The sequence below is a fragment of the Pongo pygmaeus genome, chromosome 8 (assembly GCF_028885625.2).
Source record: "Pongo pygmaeus isolate AG05252 chromosome 8, NHGRI_mPonPyg2-v2.0_pri, whole genome shotgun sequence".
Lineage (NCBI taxonomy): Eukaryota > Metazoa > Chordata > Mammalia > Primates > Hominidae > Pongo > Pongo pygmaeus.
The window spans coordinates 51,216,747-51,235,669 of record NC_072381.2 but is presented as its reverse complement, the minus strand read 5'-3'; the positions used below and the strand labels follow the sequence as shown (position 1 = coordinate 51,235,669).

The 18,923-nt window shown below is 50.9% G+C and overlaps 1 protein-coding gene across 2 annotated transcripts; it reads right to left on the bottom strand.

Annotated features, from left to right (window-relative positions):
• Nucleotides 1–414: 414 nt before the first annotated feature.
• Nucleotides 415–8,994, bottom strand: LOC129006639 (NUT family member 2D-like). 2 transcript variants are annotated; one of them, XM_054436542.2, is made up of 8 exons: nt 8,798–8,994; nt 6,073–6,772; nt 4,084–4,212; nt 2,972–3,111; nt 2,472–2,529; nt 2,129–2,384; nt 1,531–1,647; nt 415–1,197 (listed from the first exon to the last, which is right to left on the bottom strand). In XM_054436542.2, the coding sequence occupies exons 1-8, from the start codon at nt 8,973–8,975 to the stop codon at nt 415–417; spliced, it is 2,361 nt and encodes a 786-aa protein (XP_054292517.2). In that variant the 5' UTR covers nt 8,976–8,994. The 2 variants fall into 2 exon arrangements, with proteins under 2 accessions (XP_054292517.2, XP_054292518.2); XM_054436543.2 differs by having other exon boundaries at nt 2,129–2,529.
• Between the last annotated feature and the right edge of the window lie 9,929 nt (nt 8,995–18,923).

Below are 18,923 nucleotides of genomic sequence, written 5' to 3'. Positions count from 1 at the left end.
GGGCTCCCTACGCCAGGAGGAAAGAGTGGGGCCGGCCCCTGTGGGTTCCCAGAGCCTGGCATCTGCCAGTTCCTCTGCCCTCCCTCACAGACACCCTCCACGGAGCAACACAGCACCGAGGACAGAGGCAGCAGCCCCGAGAGCATTTTCCAACACAACTACATTTATTCACATTTACACACCAGGCCCCCAACGCACTGCTTCCCACCCCCACTCCCCAGCCCCTTCCCCCCAGACCCTCCCTTCCTGCCCTCCCCGTTCAGCCACCCTCTCCCTCCCCTCCCTCCCCTCCCCTCCAATGCTAAGGCCCAGCAAGATCAGCACTGGGGGAGAAGAAGCTTTTGACTGCTTTGGGGCATCGGATGCCAGAGCCCCATCCTTGGGGAGTGGCCCCAGAGAGCCTGCCAGAAGCCCCTACTGGCTACAATGCTGCTTATTCTCCTTCCTGGAGACCAAGGGGTCACCCTTTCTCTTTCGAGACTGTGAGGGGCCACCCAGCCCCCAAGTCAGGGATTGCTCCCCAGAGACCCTGAGCCCAGGCCCTGGGTGGGGTGTCTTTTCAGCAGGGGACGGGCTTCCAAAGAGAGGTCGCTTCTTGGACTTCATGGCAGGAGAGGGTGCTAGGCTGAGGCCTCTTCTCTGAGCAGATGGGGACTGATGAGTTCCCTGGGGTCCCCACTTTTCTGGGCTGAGAAGGCCCGAGGCAGGGACAGGGCTCTGGGGTAACCACCAGGGCAGAAGCTTGTGCTGGGAACCCAAGAGGAAGGCCAGGCTGGGGAGCTCCTCCTCACGTGACCCCTGAGCCAGCCCATGTGACTCCCGGACAGGAGACCCTCCAGGGAGATCCAAGGCATCCTTGCTCCCCAGGCCAGGGCTGGTGGGTCTGTGGTCCTGGGGAGGAGAGGTTGGCTGAGCAGCCCTCAGCCCAGGGGAATCCTGACATCCCAAAAGCACAACAGAGTCTTTGGACCTGGCCATGCCAGTGTGTGCTCTGCCTCGTCCCTGAGGGTCCCGGGCAGCCTTCTGGGGTGGGCAGGTTTCCATGCCAACCCCTTGTTGGGGGTCAGGGATGTCTCTCTCTGCTCCTTGGCCAGCTGCAAGCTTAGAAGAACTTGAGTCCAACCGGGTCGTGCCATGACTAGGGGCTGCCCTTGTATGCTGTTTCTCCTTCAAAGGTAGGAGGCGCTTCTCCACTAGCTGCGGGAGGAAAGGGGGCACTTACTGGCACTGCCCCAGGTGTGAGCAGGGCCCAGGGTGGTGGAGACCAGGGCACTTGGGCGGCAGGCAGGGAAGCCTGAGGCAGCTGGGCTTTATGTCAAAGAGAGACGGTGTGGCTCTGCCGGGCATCCCGTTGGGCCTCACCGCAGCTTGCATGCTGACTCCCCTCCCTGGCTCCTGTCCATCCTACTCCCTCTGAACCTGCATCTTCCCACTCCAGAGTGGCTCCCCAAGAAGCCAGGCATCCCCAGCGGGGGGGATTAGACAATCAGGTGGGCCTTGTGTGCCGGGTCCCTCCTGCCCCTGGGGTACCTGGGCAAGGGTGAGTCCTTCCTCCTGCTCCAGCTCCTGGCTTAGGGCCAAGAAATCCATCTGTGGATCTGGGGAAAGCAATTCTTCCAGGAATCGGGGGTGAATGACGGCCTCCACCTGGAAACAGAAGGAAGAAGGCATGAGCTTCCTGGGCAGGGAGTAACCTGGAGCCAAGGACACCTGGCGGAGATGCAGAAAGCAGCGAGCGCCCCGTCCCCACCCTCCTGGGGCTGTCTCATATCATGGTGACCACCAGCTACAGACACAGACCACAGACCTGGTAGCACACACACACACAGACAGAGACACACAAACCACACAGAGACACACACACAGACCCACATATGACACAGGAAAAGACACAGACACAGGTAAGGTACACACTCCACACTCACACCCACACAGACACACAAAGACACACAGTAACAAACCACAGACACAAACACACAGCAACACACAGACACACACACTCACATACACAGACACTCAAATCCATGGAAATACACACACTGCTGAGTAGCTAAGGAACAGAGTTTAATTCCAAGGACCTGGGAGTGCCACCCCCTGGAATCCGGCAGACCCCAGCACTCCAGCCCACCTTGGTGACGAAGTCTTTCTGGGAACACAGCTTGTCAATGTAGCTCAGGAGGCCCGGGTCTGGGGGCGTCCAGTCCTCTTCCCGTTGTTTCTCGGGCTCTCCCGTGGCCCCGAGGGAAGGCCCCAGCAGTTCCTCCATGATGTCCATGTACTCCTGCACCACTTCTGGGGGGATCTCCTCAGGGACCTTGGTCTCTGCTGGCCTCTGGGGCCTGGGTGGTGGCAGGCGGGCCTTGGTCTCTGCTGGCCTCTGGGGCCTGGGTGGTGGCAGGCGGGCCTTGGTCTCTGCTCGTCGGTGGGGCCGGGGTGGTGGCAGGCGGGCCTTGGTCACTGGCCTCTGGGGCCTGGGTGGTGGCAGGCAGGCAGTCGGGGCCTTGGGGCCGGCCTTGCTGGGAAGGTACACTGAGGCAGAGAGGGAGGAGTATGGGCGTGGTGAGGGCCGCTCCTCCTGCTTGCACCACACAGGGGAGGGCAGGGCTTGGGGATGTGAAGTGGGTCCCAGCTGGGTCAGGTCCACCTTAACCACAGCGCCCCTGAAGGAGGCAGGAGGGGCACATCTGAGACAGCATCGCTTGGGAGGAAGTTTGGAGCCACCAATACGCCCTGTACTCTCCCCACTCATCCCTGCTTCCTGGGCAGAGCATATGTGGAGTTTTGGACAGGAGAGGGGAGAGAGTAGCTAGGAAACTCGACCAGGTCAATACCCAACATATGCTCCCAGAAGCTGTCCTGTTGGAGGGAGCAAATCCCCCTCTTGAAGGGAAGCATGGGGTGTGGGGACAGTGGCCTCCCTTGGCCCCTTTGGTCTTTGCCGTGGCTCCTGTGGGAATGTGGGAAGCCATACCTGGCTGCTTGACCACCTCAGAGGCCGGGGGTCCTCGAGGTTCAAGCCTCGGTGTGGCTGGAGGAGGCAGGCACTGGGGCCCCTTCATCCATTGCGATTTCTGAATCTGCATCTCCTCCTCAGCCTCAAACTCCAGGAACCTGGCGGTGAAGGAGGCCCAGGCTGTGCTGAGAGGGTCCAGGCCCCCTCCGCCCAGGACCAGGCAGCGACCGAGGGGAGGGATGGGAGGGAGTGTCTCGGGTGGGCTGTCCAGGCCCTCACTGTGTCCCATTCCCCAGTCCCAGGAGGAAGCTGCTCCCAGAGTTCTGGGCTCACCCTCCCTCACTTGGCCCCTGCAGAGCCCATGGCATCAATGGGGCTTCCTGACTCAAGTCACGGCCACGAGGTCCAGGAGGGTCCCGGGGGACCCCTGCTCCAGGTTTCAGCTGGCCAGGGGTGGGGTGTATGGCAGAAGGCATCAGGGATGATGCCCAGATGCAGGAGTCCTGAGGCTAGGACTGTGGGCCCCCGAAAGATAACCCAGGGGCACGAGGCCTGGGAGACCCCGGGTCAGGAGGAAGCAAAAGCTGAGCCCAGAGGACAGGGCTTCTTTCCCCTGAGGCTGCTGTCTGTCTGTCTGTCTTCATGGAGGGGACTGCCCAGGAGCAAAGGCAGTCAGGCCAGAGGTGGGTCTCATGGTGTCCCAGGCACAGGTCTCCCCAACCCAACTCCCTGGCCAGGCTGGGATAGGAGAAAACTAACTTCTGGCCACTGCTGTGAGGAGCCTGTACCCCACTCTTGTCTATAGTCACTAGTGCCCCTTCTCCCCATCCCCACAGCTGGAGGTGACCCACTTTGGGCTGTGATGCTGGTTGCTCCCGCCATGACCTCCAGTGTCAAGGCAGGGATGGCCCCAGGCCAGGCAGGGGGTGCTTCCCAATAGGGCAGGACAGAGACCCCAGAACAATCTAGGTGGCAGGAGCAGCTTCCTGTGGGAGCCAGGGGCCCAGAGTGTCCTGGGTTTGTCCACACCCTCCTCATACTCCACGTTGAGAAGCCGCCATGGCTACCGGACCTCTGTCATTCACTCTCACCCTGCCACGCGGGCCCTGCTCCCAGGACCCCAGACTCACTTTTCTGCTATCTCATAGAATATCATCCGGTCAAAGTTGCTCGTGTGCTGCCATTCCCGAATGGCCCGCCACAGTCCCTCCTCCAGGGTCATGGTGGGCTTCCGCCGGGCCAGGGATCGGAGAACTGGGCTGTAAACCAGTGCAGTCAGTCTCAGCCTATAAGCCCACCCTTCATCCCAAGCCCACCTGGTCCCAACACCTAGCCCCTGTCCTCCCCACACCTGTCCTGCCATCTGTCCCTGTCCTGTTCTCCCCCATGTGGGCTCCTCAGGCCCCAGGACACACCCCCAAGATCAAACATCAACACAAGCTACCAAGTGGCCTCTCCGACTGCCCCTCGAGTCCTCAGTGTTGAGAAGTGGACTCAGTACTATGGGTGGAACATGTGTGTCCCCAACATTCCTGTGCTGAAGCCCTCAGCACCAGTGTGTCAGTATTTGGAGGCAATCAGGGTTAGAGCAGGTCATGAGCATGGGTCCCAGTCATGGAATCCAAGCCCTGATAAGGGCAGGAGGAGACGCCAGGGCTCTTGCTCTCAGCCACGAGGAGACAAAGCCAGAGACAGCTCTCTCCAGCCAGGAGGAGGGCCCTGACCAGACACCCAATCTGCTGTCACCTTGATCTGGGACTTCTGGCCTCTGGAACTGGGAGACATGAATGTGTCTTGATAAAGCACCCAGTCTATGGGATTTGTTACGGCAGAGCCTGAGCTGACTGAGACAGTGTGCACACAGGATGACCTGGGGGCAAGGGTTAAAGTGCAGGTTCCAGGGCCCCAGGACTGAGCATTCAACTGGCTTCCTGGAGACTCTGGAGCAAGGCAGCCCCTGGGGATGTAGCCTCAGGGCCCTGGAGCATGAGGAGCAGGAGCACACGCCCAGAACCAAAGCAGAGTGGTGTCCACGCCACTGCAAGCAGCAGGTCTAGATCCCACATTCCCACAAGAGCCATGGCAAAGGCCTGTGAGCCTGGGGCAGCTCCACTCCAAGAATCAGGGTCCCCAGTGCACCCAGACTCTGCTCCAAGGGGGAATGCAACCAGTTCCAGGGTGCGGGAACAGCAAGATTTTGGGGGATGAAGGTGGGGCCACCTTCCACCTACACCCCAGGCAGGGGACTTCTCTAGGGGAACGGCCAGTGTGTTGCATGGTGGATGTGCTCAAGCTCCCATTTGCTCATCAGTGGGAAACACAGGGTCACAGATGCCCCGCAGGGTGGAGAGAGGCAAGGACTGGGAATGAAACCACAAACGGCTTTGGGGAGTGCTCTCCTAGATGGCCTAGTCCTGATAATGATAGTAATGGGAACAGCAATCATAATTGCTATCATGTAATGTGTCATAGCATGTGCCAGGCACTGTGCTATGCATGTCATATGCGAGCTCAAGTCATCTCTTCGCCATCATCTGAATGAAGCATCATTGTCCCTTTTTCTAGGAGGGATTGAGGGTGAAGATGCAAATACCTGCCCGGCATCAACCCCAGTGCGGGGCCCAAGACCATCCCCCTGTGCAGGCTCCACCACCACTGTGCTAACTGGACCTCGGCAGAACTGCGGGCATGTGCCAGGTTCCTGCTGGGCCCTGCAGCTCCTCCCCCCAGCCCCATGTGAGGTGCTCCTGACCATGAATACTGGGTTAAAGGGGAGGTACTGGGGTGTGTACTCAAAGACCTGAACCCAAATCGTAGCTCACGTCACACCAGGAACCCTCTCTGACCTGGGTCTTCTGTAAACAGTGTTGTGAAAATTATTGAAAGTAAGGATTGGCTGGACTCATGGGACAGTGACGGGCAGTTGAGATGAGGCCCCTGACAGTCTGTCCTGAGCCACAGCCAGATTAATATTGTTGAAAATGTATCTTCCCATAGTGCAACCCATCACCCTCACAACCGCCCTGCAAGCTCCCCTGAACAGCGTGACCTCCCGTCCATCCAGCAGCCTCTTTACGTGTGAGCTGCAAGACCAGCTCCAATGCCCCGAGGACACTCACATGAGGAAGCACGAAAGTGCTTCGGTGTCAGGACTCTGGGGAAGGTGCCTCCGGGCCAGGGGCTTGTAGTGCTGCCAGAGTCGGAAGTTCTCATAGACACTCTTGGGGTTACAGGAGTCATCTGGCGGGGCCTTGGCCTGGGAGGAAGCCAGGCTGCCCTCTCCATGAGCCCCTTGTGGCCATGGCCCAGCATTCCCTTGGGACACGATGGGGGGCAACTGGGCAGCCGGTGGTGGTGGTGGTGGAAGAGGAAGGCCCTGGGACCAGCCTCCCTCACCGGCCTGGGTGCCCCCAACCACCTGGGGAACCATAACAGGCACCACAGGAGCAGCTGCCAGGAGTAGGGGAGGTGGACACACGACACCTCCGCAGAGGGTGCCTGGAGCCTGCCAGACGAGGGGGGCCTGAGTTAGGACCAAGGTCTGCACCTGAGGGGCTTTCACAGGCCCCACCTCTGTCCCCATCTGGACAAAGACGTTGGAAGCCCCGGCCCCACTCGGGCCGTGGCCATCCCGTCCTGCCACCAGAGGTGTGCTGGGGAAGGCAGACAGCACCAGAGGGCCACCTGGAGGAACCCCTGCAGTCACAAGGGGCAGCCCGTGTGCTGGGCCGGGAGCGGGTGTGGTGAAGGGCAGAGCCGTGAACACAGACAGGGAGGTGACAGGGTTCACGGTCATGCCTGGTCCCAGCACTGGGTATGCTGTGGAGACAAAGGAAAGAGGTGAATGAGCTGGGGTCTCCAGGTCCACACTAGTCACTGGGGAATCAGAGGGGAGTCCCAACAGCTAAGGGCTTATGACAGGGAAACTCTGCAGCTTGCAAGTGTCCCTGAGTGTGCATCGGATGCTCTGTTCCTCCAAGGAGAGTCGCTCCATTAGAGAGCCAGGCCCTGCCCACCAAGACTCCCTAAACCTTGTCTCCCAAGAAGCAATAGCCAAGCCTTTGCTGCCCGAGGGTCTGCCTCAGCATCTCCCAAGCCATGGGTCAAGGATCAGTCTCTCAGCGGCTTGGTGGTCCTCAGCATGCTCAGCAACAGGTGAGGGGCCTACCCCAGGGCAATGGCTCGGCACTCAGAAGGCCGACAGGAAGCCAGAAGCTTCCAAATATTATGGCCCCATCTCCTCTTCAATCTTCCTTTTCCTGAAGCTCTTGTAAATCCCTTTCTTTTCTAGCTCAAACACAACAAAAGAAAACCACTGGATGGAAATCTTTCCCAAGCCAGCACCCTAGGAACCCTGAAGATAATCCATAACTCGTCACACCCAGCATGGAAGTGATTGTCCTGGCACCACCCACAGCAAGTGCTAAATAGGGGTCAGATTCAGGCCACCCTTTCCTCAGTACTAGATGGTCCCGGCTGCCACTCAGGAAGCTCTGTTCCCAGGGAGCAGGTCTGAGAGGCAGTGGTGGAGTCGTCTGAGACAGTGTCACTGCATAGCCAGCAACAGCCACACACGATTAGAACACAGCCAGCAAATGGCAAGCAGCAGGGCTATCAGGGGAGGTGTCTAGGGATTTTCACAGCTGCTGGTCATGTTACAATAGGTAGTGGGACAAGGAGCCCATCTCTGGTCCTTCTTCTCCTTTGAGCTCCCAATAACTGAACATAGTGACCAACCAAGAACCAGGGGTTCTTGGGCCACGGGCCAGGTGAGGCAAAGTTGTCCGGAACTCATCCCTGTTCATTAGGACCTCATGCAGTCCCTAGTCAAGGGGAATAAGGGATACAGCACATGCACCTCAGCATTCAGGACACATATTCTAACTTGAATAATAATAATAAGAGAATCATCTTCCTATTTGTGTGCTACTCTCTTTCCTCTACTGAAAAGGAAACCAGCCTTTCCAGACCCTTCCACTGAGAACCAGCAAGAATCCACACCTGTCCCCTGTTCATGAGGTAGTATAAATGGAATAAGAGCAAATTCTTCATCTCCACAGTAAAACAAAGTGCAGAGGATGGGCCATGAGCTAGCAGACAAGAGGAAATGGGTCTGAAGACCTGAGCTTCCAAAAAAGGGCAAACAATTCAGAACAACTCAGGAAACCCAGGCCCTGTGTTGCCTGAACTTCCCCATCTGCCCCCACCCCTGTTAAATCAAAGCCAACAGCTACCTGAACTGATGGAGAAGCCATGTCTGGGGAGGGAGTTCAGAGGCTCTGGGCTGTGGCAGTTACAGTAGCCCCCAGCCTCACCCACCCAGAGGCTGTCACTACATGCTCTGTCACAGCCAACCCACCCAACAGTTTTCTGGCTGAGACCACTTCTCCCCACTCCTCCCTAAGATCTAGAAAATTCCAGTCCAAATCCCTCTGAACACTATGGAAGGGCACCTTCCAGGTGCCTGAAGACACGGCACAGGGTTTGGGCTTGCCTGTCATCCTCCAGGGGCCACCAACACAACATGATCCCACCACTCCCTACAAACACACAATGACGTGACCTGTCTCCTTCTAGAAAGGATCAATCCATCCACTCCATCCTTTCCCCTACATGGTGTATTCCCCCAGGCATCTTGGTCCACCTCTAAGGAGCCGTCCTCCCTAACCGCAGACTCAGGGTGCCATGGCCATCCCCAGGTGTGGTGTCCTTGGGGACATCCAGTCCTCCCTCCCTCCTTAACAGCAGCCCTATCAACTGTCCCCAGGGGCAGTGTCAAATTTGAATTCCCAAGGAGTTGAGGCATGGCAGACTCGGATAATGCCCCCATCCCTACAGGCTCACCTCCATTTGAAGCCATCCCCTCAGGCTGGGCACTGACAACCGCTGTCTGGCAGTTTCCGCAATGAGAAAAGTCAAGGGTAGGACCCAGAGAGTGACCTGGCTCAGCAGTTGCTCCTGAGTCCAGTGGAGCAGGTAAAATTTGAATGTAAATAGGTTTAGAACATAGGACCCCAGACATTCTGCAGAGGGGGAGGGGCAGTGGGCAGCTGGTAGGGGTGGGGGACATTCTGTGAGGGGCTTTGGCCATTAGGCAAGAACCTGAGTTTCCTTTCCAACTGGACGGCAGCAACAGAGATGGCGTGTGCCTCTTTAGGCAACTTTTAAATTGTCCTTTTGACTCACAGCAAAACCTCTACCTGATGTCCTCTTTACTTCCATTCTTTATCAACAGACCTACTTTTGTGCCAATCAGCCCATGCTCCTTCCCACTTTGGCTCTTTCCCACTCTTGATGAATTTCAACGGGGGCTGCACTTCATGAACAAAATTCAGAACACGTTTTCAGTCTGAGAAACACAGGGGTTCTTAGGAAGGCAAGGGGACTGGGTGTTTGAAATCAGGATGGTCTCAGCTGATCCAGGCTGTTAGGTGGCTGTGTGCTCATCATTGTTTAGGAAGCAATCCTTGTGCCCCCAGGTCATGTATGTTGCTGGAATCTCTGTCCACACCAGCAGGCCAGCCTTACTTCCCATCTCCTTTGCTGGAAAGCCTCAATCCAGGAAAGAGTGGCTATGCGACCTACAGCACCGAGACCAGAAATCCTTTCATTTTGTTTCCCAGCATATTGTGCTGGTGTTAAATGTTTATTTTTTATCTTTTGAATGATTTTAATTTAACCAAGCAATACTTTTCATGGCTTCAAATTCAAACTGTGCACAGTGGAACAGGCAATGACCAGCCTTCTTCCCATCTCTTTTCCCTGGCCACCACATTTTCTTTCCTGGAGGAAACAAGTGTTATCTGATTGTTTCTCATCTTCACTGAAACACATCCTGGCTGGCCTCTCTCAGCTCACTGTTGGCCTCACCTTCACCATACATTCTTGCTGTTTGGAATCCAGTGTGATCGCATGTGGTTCTCTGCATGGGAATTATGGTAGCCTGTCTTCAAAAAAAACTTCATTCTCATTTCCACACTGAGAATCACTGTCCGTTTATTAGTGTCAAAATGACAGGAAAGAGCACCCATGTTCTGTGTTGTGGACATGGGGAGTGTTAGGAAACTGGTCTAAGGAGATAAGGAGTACTCAGAGCACAGCAGCAAAATTTCTGACACACACGTCACTCCCTGCTGGGCAGGGTAATTTTGCACGATGGGAGGGTGTTGGGGAAGGGAAGAGACCTTCAGCCAGACCGGTGCACACTGCGAACATTCACTGAAACACACTCTGTTGGAACTTACGAAGCATTTGCCCCTTTTGAAGACATTTGGACTCAAGAGGGCAGAGTTGCAGAAAAATGTAACAGGGGCCACACTGCAGGGGCAGGTGGTGGATTGCAAGTCTCAAGCCCAGGGTTCTCCCCTCCTTGCCCCAGTTGTGTGAGAAGGTCATTTCCTAACTCCTGTCCAATATCCCCATGAGTTCTCAGTTTTGTCCCAACTCTAAACCTGAACGGTCCAGCAAGCATATCTGTGAAATGCCTCCACAGTGGCCACTGGGAGGGGAGTGACCTCCATGCAGTGATTGCCTGTCTGGGTGCTCCCAGGCCTTTTGTCCTCTGAGACAGAACTGCCTACTTACATGCAGCCCTCTTCCACTGTGCAACTCTACCTCGATCTTAGCTGAGAAGATCAACGGAGAGCAATTCAAGCAAAATCATGGTAAACTTACCAAAACAAAACCAAACAAACAATAAACGCTTTGGAGATCTTTCTGAGGACTTGATCTTTTATCACGGGGCAAACTTAAATGATTTTCAATCAATAACTTCATCTAAGAGGGATGTTGAAGCAAAATATCATACTCAGATACTGAAGAAGGGCAGAATTCTTGGTAGCTTCCTCCCTTGCCAAGTCAGTCAACCGATGCTTTCTCAAGATTCTCACACATGGCTTTGATATAGGATTTGAATGAGTCTTTTTTGATATAGGATTTGAATGAGCCAGTGATACAAAAACTATACTGTGGAACAGTGTCTTGTCTTAATTCTGCAATCACTTCTGTACATATTTGAAGTCCTAGACCCCAGGAGGAGAGACAATCAAATTAGCCAAAGGTAATTTGTGAAGACTTGCCATGGGAGGTGGTGGCTAAAAGTCCTCCGGCCCCTGCTCTCTGAGCATCCCCACAGAAACTCCTGGGCCGCACTGACTGCTGAGAAAGAACATCTCAGGGCTTGGATCCCCTGTTCAGAGGACACATGCTCTTCCACCCAATCACGGAACAGTAGAGGAATGGCAGCTCCATGCTGTGTCCTGCAGAGCTCTCAGTCTCTGCACTTGAGGCCCTGGGCCTGCATAGAGGTGAAGGCTCTTCAGTGCTATCACGTGGAGAGAGATGATAGGAATCCTGCAAATAAGCAGAAAGGATGTGACCATTAAACTTTCTTCTGAAGCTATTACAAACTCAAGTCAGTGAGTTTCTTCTCTACTAGCTTTTTATTGCCAACTGGAATGCTGCACTGTGTTGCAGAGTCAGGGGTGGGGGAGCCTGGAATTGTTCCCTTACTATCTGCTGCTTTATCGACTGAAATTGATGAAGGCTACAACCAAAACATTTCTAGAAATAATTTGAATGTGGTAGGAAAAACTCTGGGAATGGAGTCAGAAGAAAGTATATTTTGGAGTGTGTTTTCAGGACTAAAATTCTTTGCCAGAAATGTTCTTTAATGGAACCTCCAGACTGAGTAGGAAAATAGGGCATACTATTTTTTGAAATGCATGAGCTGGAATGAAATAAATGCCGTCCAAAGGGAATGCAGGACATTCAATTCGAGGATACTTTGCTTTAGGATAAAGCCTCCAAAGGTAAACCTTTCAGCAAGGGTGTTACCTAAGTGCATGGACTGCAGGTTTGTATTACCAAAAATTAGGAGTGGTAGTTGCCGACGCGCTGGTTTCTCAGAGGCACGGTCATGGAGGTTCCAATGAGGGGGCGTTGTCTGGCCCCAGAAAGCGCCCAGGTGCCGCCTTCCTCCATTTCCCCATCTCCAGCGGGGCTCTCCCAGGGCGGGCTCCAGGCCAGGGCGGGCTCGTGCACCTGCGCATGAGCCTTGAGGCGGGTGAGGTTCCAGCATGGGCGGCGGCCCTCAACCGCTCCCAGCACCGGTTGCGGCGGTTCATGGCAGGGAGACCCGCAGCGCGACAGCAAAGTGTGGTTACCCAACGGCCTTCGCTCTCATGGCGTCCTTCTTGGTGTTACCTAAAAATAAAGCCAAGTGTGTTTACAAGGTAATCGCCTCCTGGTCATGCTCCCACTGGTCACCAGTGTCCACCGGGCGACCCCACATTGTGGCCAGAGCAGGCCTGTGGCTGCCCTCAAGGCGAGAGCATTCATAGCTTTCCTAGCGGGGCCCTGCGGGACGCCCAGGCCGCGCTCCTTTCCCTTGCTCACCTGGCCCTGAAGTGAGGGGGGAGGTGTAGCAATGCAGTGGGAACCCCAAAATGTGTCTCGGCCGTGCCTTTCACATTCCAAACAACGCAAAAGCTTGAGGAAAACCTCAGCAGTTGAAACCGCGATGCAGTTCAGCAAAGAAGTAGCTCCTGTCCTCTTAAAACAGTGAAGTTCTCACGGACGACCTCACTGAGTAAGCTGTGAAGCTTGTTGACTTGATCAGAATGATCAGCCAGCATGCATGTTCTAATACGCTCATTTGTCACTGATATGAGCAGCTGCAAAGTGGAAGAACAGGCCTTTAGTCGTAGTCTGTTCACTTGGTAGCACAAGTTGATTGTGGATGCAAGAGTGCAGCCAAAGTCAAGAAAAGCTTCCATGAGAATCATTTACTTAACTGGAATTTACAAATAAAAAGTAGTGGTATATTATTTGTAAATTGTAGGCTACACATGTATCTAAAATTTGCTGCACACACGTGTGTATCTTGGGTGGTTGGGTTAGTGTGTACTTGAGAATGTCAGGAAGATTTATTTTGGATTTTGGAGGGTGTGAGATTTGTGGGGGTGGTTTTGTGTGTGTGAAAATGTGTTTATATGAATTCTTAGTTTGGAATTTGATATGTATTTAATTGGTGAGAATCTAATATGTATTCACATGTGTGGGTTGGTGGTGTCTGTGTGGAGATTGCAGATTAAAGAAGGTCATAACTGGGCCGGGCAGTATTGTGGAACTCTATGTGTATTTGGGGATATGAGGTGGCATGTTTGCATATTTGTGGCATGTTAGTTAATCGCGGGTATGTTTAGGGCATGTAGAGAACTACATGAGTATTGAGTTTGTGTGTGTGTTCAAGGGCGTGGCAGTTTAGATGAATGTTTTGTGGAGCTATGTGCTTGTATTTTTCAGTAAGTGGTTATTAGGCTTATATATTCTGGGAATTTAGTATGTGTGTGTCTGATAGAGAGATGGGGTTCTCTTTTTATACAGGAGAGTGAGAGAGTTGAATTTATATGTATTAGAGGTATGTGATATGGTTATTGGTTAGTACTTGGCAATGTGGGAGCTGGTTCATACTAGATTGGGATAATTTGGGATTGGGAAGTGTTTTTATGGGTATTTATAAATGATATGCTGGAGATATTTCCATGCGTCTCGGGTGTGTATACTGGTTTGGGTGTATATTTATCAGCAGATAGATGAATTATCTAAATCTATTTATAGAATATGGGATTGTTCGTATTTAAAGTGTATTTCTTTGGAGAATGCTAGGATGTTTGTACATGTGTTTGGGCATGTTTAGGGGACGAGGTGAAGAGGTTGTATTCTGGAGATGCAGCATATTGATTGGATAGTGTTTTGGGGGATTTATACACTCAAGGATTGGGGATATTTGCGTGAGTGTGTATGTGCCCATGGGTATATGGAAGTTGTGTACGTATATTCCAGCATTATTGGTGTTTCTGTGTGCTTTTTTTTTGTATTGTATCAGTTTTATCTGGGAGGGTGGGGTGTGTATTCATGGGTAGTTTGTGAGTGTGTATATGAGGGGTTTTGGGTATATTAAGACTTAGTGGTCCTCTGTGTCTGTTGTGAAATGTAATACTCGCAGAATTTGGTGTTGCCACTCATATGTGTGTTCTCAGAGTTTGTGAGGTGGAGTTACATGTATTTGATAAAAATAGTTCGTGGTTCTGTGTGTATTTGAGTTTATGTGGCTTCTGTATTTTGTATTCTGGGAGATGTGGGAGGTTCAGTGAATGTATTTGGAAACAGAGAGGCTGTGTAGGTTGTGTTTGCATTCAAGAATCATGGATTCCTGTATTTTAGAGCTGTGGGATTGTATGTGATTCTTTTTCTGGGTGATGCATGACACAAGTGTTGTATACCTTGTGATTTTTTTTTGAGCCTATGCCTATGGGATTTTCATTATGTACTGTTAACAAATCTACTGAAAAGGATTTTCTTAAAAAAACAACAAAAGAAAAAAATAGAAATTTGATTCCAGTGAGCTGTTTGCAAATCAAGGAGTCCCAGCCTTCAGTGGAAAACAAAGGTACACTCTGAAAGAACAAATAGAGGTATTATCTTTTATAGAGAAAGTTCATCCTCAGATTCCCAATCTGGTTCACTCTGCAAATGAGGGATACAAGCTTGTTTATTTCTGATTGGCTGATGCAAGTCACAATCTATTTCTTATGTCCATATGACAAAATGGTACCCCTTGATTCAGGTGGCATAAACAGGAACAGACAGCTGTGAAAGTTCCAAAGTGACACAAGTACGTGGTTTTTGCAGGAAGCAGGGTACATGTGTGAGACCTGCAGTCAGTAAATGGCCGCTTGGCTCCATTTTGAGTTTAGGCCCAGTCAGACACTCATGATCCATCTGGAAGGATTAGCCCTTTCAGGGTTCACAGTATATATGGGTATATATGGGTACTGTGTTCATTGTACATGTTTGTATTTGGGCACATATATATGTACATATATGGTTTTAGCAGTGATGTGAGCATTTGGGGTGGGTAGAGTTTTGTCTGCAAATTTAAGTAGTAATTGGGCAGGCCATCTGTGTATTTAGGGTACAGGTAGCAGTTGTGTTGCTGGTGGGCTGGTTCAGGTTCTTAACTTTGCTGCACAAAAGAAGTCTTACTTTGAGAGTGAGTCCAACATAAAAGTAAGCAAGAGAGGTTATTGCAAAGTGAATGTACACTCTAACAGCCGATCAGAGTGGGCTGCTCAAAGATGAGACAGCATTGACTGACACTGGGGAAACCTCCTTTATGGAAGCCTTACATGACTATTCATGAGGGGGTGGGAAGGGGTGTCACCGTTAAGCACACTCTGGGCTGTTCTCTGGACACGCATGCGCTATTGCTGCACATGCTAGTGCCTATATCACGTGAATACCTGGTTAACATCTTAAATCTCTACCCAAGGGTGTGTTTTTCACTGTTATAATGAGCACTGGTCAACCCAGGGACACTAATCATGGGTTTTTGCACTTGTGCGAATTTGAGGATTTTCCCTTCTTCTTTTCCACTTCCTTACTGCAGGACCTCCTTGTGCCCTGTCGGATGGTTTGTTCTCTTCATCTGTTTAGCAAGTTTGTTCTCCTTTAATGGAGGCTATGACCACCCTATCCTATCTCAGTTGTGTGTATCTGTTCAGGATACATGAGGAGGTTGTGTTCTGGAGGTACGTAGTTTGGTTTTGTTTTTATATTTGGGGTGAGAGTTGAGGGTCCTACTCAGGGTGCAGGTAGATTGTGTACATGTATTCCTATGAAAGGATGTAGCTGTGCTGGAGCTGGGTTGTGCTAGCTTGGGGTAGCCACTGGGCACGGCACATCTCTTCTCAGCTCTGTGTTCAGTGGCGTTAGGTTGGTAGTTTAAAATTAGTCGTGCTGAGATATTTATACCACATAAGCATCACAATTCTAGGCTTTCCTATTTCCCCCTGGAGAGCATTTTATTAAGCAGTTAGCAACAAACCACTGGGGTGTGTGTGTGTGTTCAGGATCTGTAAGCAGATGTTTGTATGAAGCAAGAATATTGAGGTTTTAATGGGTGTGTATACTGGGGATTCTGTGTGTATTGTAGTGATGCAGAATGACCAGGGAGCGTGGTTGAGAATGACCCTCCCTGGTCATTCTGCATCACTGTGTTACTTCTAAATAGTTGGTTCATTCTTAGGGCCAAAGAATCCTTACAAATAGTGGTTTCTGGCTCTTCCTCCCACAGATGGATGCAGGGATACCTGCACCTTAGGCAGGTGGTTGCTCCTTCAGTATCTGTGTTCCTAGCATCTGGGTCCTCAGATGGGTGGGCCTGGTAGACAGAACACTGTGCAGAGCAGAACTTTCCTAGATATTGTCCGTGTGATCGGCACAGTCAGAAAGATGTGGGGTTTCCAGGACAGGAGGTCAGATGTGCCATGTCTTCTCTCAGTCCTGATGTCCCTGCTGATTCCTCTGGGGCATGGCGAGTGACGAGGACACCCTCTAACATATGTTCCACGAGATGAAAGCCTGCAGAACCTGTGCCTGCACTACCATCTGTCCCCTGGGTGGGGATACTGTTGGGTGTCAGGCTGAGAGCTAGGCCACCAGTTCTCAACCAACCTGTCCCCATGGAAACCTGAGGCTTTGGGGCTAAGACAGGACCTCCAGCAGGTACCCAGTGTTGGGAATACGTGTTGCTTTCTGTTAGGAGTTTTATCTCAGTGGAGTCTTGGTAAAAAGAGGGAATCAAAGGCACGTGACATTTTCTTCTTTCTCTGGTGAAGTGAGGAATGAATGTTGACCATTTCTTTCTGAAGTTCCATACAGAAAATGTATACTCAGCCTGAGGAGCCCAAGGTGACTCCTTAGCTGCTCTTGGAGAAGGTGTCATCTAGTCTTCACAAGGAGTCTTCAGGCACAAGGGCCTGAATCTGATTTCTCGTGGAAGGCATTGGGCAGAGCTTCACAGTCCCACCTAGAGCTGGGCTGTAATTCTAGGGACAAAGTGGAGGAGCAACAAGGAAGTGGTGGGGAGCACACCTTTAAAACCTGGGCCTGGGGAGGGCAGGTCAAAGAAGCCTGAGTTTACCTGGGCTCAGGTCCTGGGGCAGAAGCCAGACACAGAGCCTGGGCAGCCAGATTCACTCCAGCCTGGGTTGTGGGTGGGGATGAGACTCCTCTTGTGCTCCTGTCTGGGGCACCCCTGAGCTGCAGGCGAAGGTCTTAGTTGCACCTCAGCAAGGATGTACAGCCAGTCCTGGTGCTAAGGAGTGAGGAGGGTAGAGTCAAAGAGAGGACGCACCGATCTGTGTCCCTTCAGCAATCTGGAGCATGATGTTAGATCCTGTTAGGGCGACCTCCCACTCGCATCTCTTGGATCTTCTGTCACTGGGAGGCTCAGCACCCCAAGAGAGAATGGATTCGGTTTCCCCTGATGTGTTCATCTGGTTCTGGGTCCCCACTCTCTCAGCACATTGGGTGCTGGCCCTGCGGGTGTGGGAGAAGCCTGGCAGGGGCAGGGGTCAATGAAGTGACATGGGCAGAGCTGGGCAGGCTCTGTCCTGAGGGGTGCTGGGAGCTCGGGTCTGGAGAGACAGGGAAGCTCCCCATTACTAACTCCTATGGGGGCTCCTGGGCTTTTGCTCCACTAAGCTACAATTCTTTGCATTTTCCCATCTGTCTAATTTAGTGGGGATTTAGGGTGGAGGCAGCAGTTTTTCTGTGACCTCAGTCCTCCAATGGATCTAAAATGAGTTGTTGATAGTCTGTTTGTACAGCATTTTTCTTGTTGTAAGGATGGGAGTGATGACTTCCAAGTTTCTTACATGCTCGAATAACTGACACTTTTTATTATATACTCACCCCCGTGGTGGTAGAAGAATGCTATAATTTTTGGATCCACAGAACTAAAGTACTAGGAGAGGGAATTTTTCACAGGAAAGATGGTTGCTACTGAAAAAAAAAAAAAAGAAAGAAAAAAAAAGATAAAGTCTTCTCTGCTATCTCTGCTAGACTCTCTAAACTCTTTTCCTGGACTCTGTAGTCCAGACACACGAGCCTCCTTTTAGTTTTGAGCTTTCACTATGCTTTTATCTTAAAGACTGCCTACTATGTCCTTTCTGCTGAGAAAGCAACTTATCCCCTCAATTACCTGGTTAACATCAAATATCAAATCATGCTTCTGACTGAAGGCCAAGTACCACCTCTAGAAGAACTCTTCCCTAAGAACAGCCTACATACAGTTAATTGTGTGAGCCCTTTTCTTATATCCTTCGAATACTCTTCCTTCACATTACTCTTCCTTCACAGCCTTTAGCCAGACAATATATTACAGGAAAACAGGGAGAACATGATTTTGCCATTCACTCTTACCTTTGCCTAGCCCAGTGCCTGGCAAATAATAGATTCTTATTATATATATATATTTCTCATTATATATATATTTTTTGAATGAATTAATAAATCCAAGTAAAGTAATTGATGTTTTGGAATTATCTGAGACTGTTAAAATCAGTTAAATATAGTTAATATGAAGCAAAAAACAGTAAACAAAATTAACATAATATACACGCTGATGTTACTATTTTAGAAAAAACACAATAATTTACAGATTCCTTTCAATAATTCAATTAATGTTTATGATATTTGATTGAAGACAAATCTATCACAGCAATCTGTGAATGCTTTGTTGTAAATAAAAGGTAATCCTTGTAATAAGCAAAAATAAATTAACATAACAAACGTCAATTTACAGATAGACAAAAAGTGATTGCTTTCTAGATGAAAAGAGGATTATTAATAGTTGGCATAAGAAATCAAAAATTAGTTCAACAATTAGTCATATGGAAATGGCAAATGTTGACATTAATGTGATAAAGAAAACAAGAGTTTCTGCAAATAACCTCCTATCCCTGATGTGAGTCTTTCACGTCATTCTGTAGTTCTACTAGTTCTTAATAACTCAAAAACAGGAAAGATAAAATCCATCATTTTGTTTTACAACCCAGATCCCTCCCGTAACTGTCATACAGAGTGTGATTTATGACTTCTAAGTTGTGCTATGGAGCTTGAC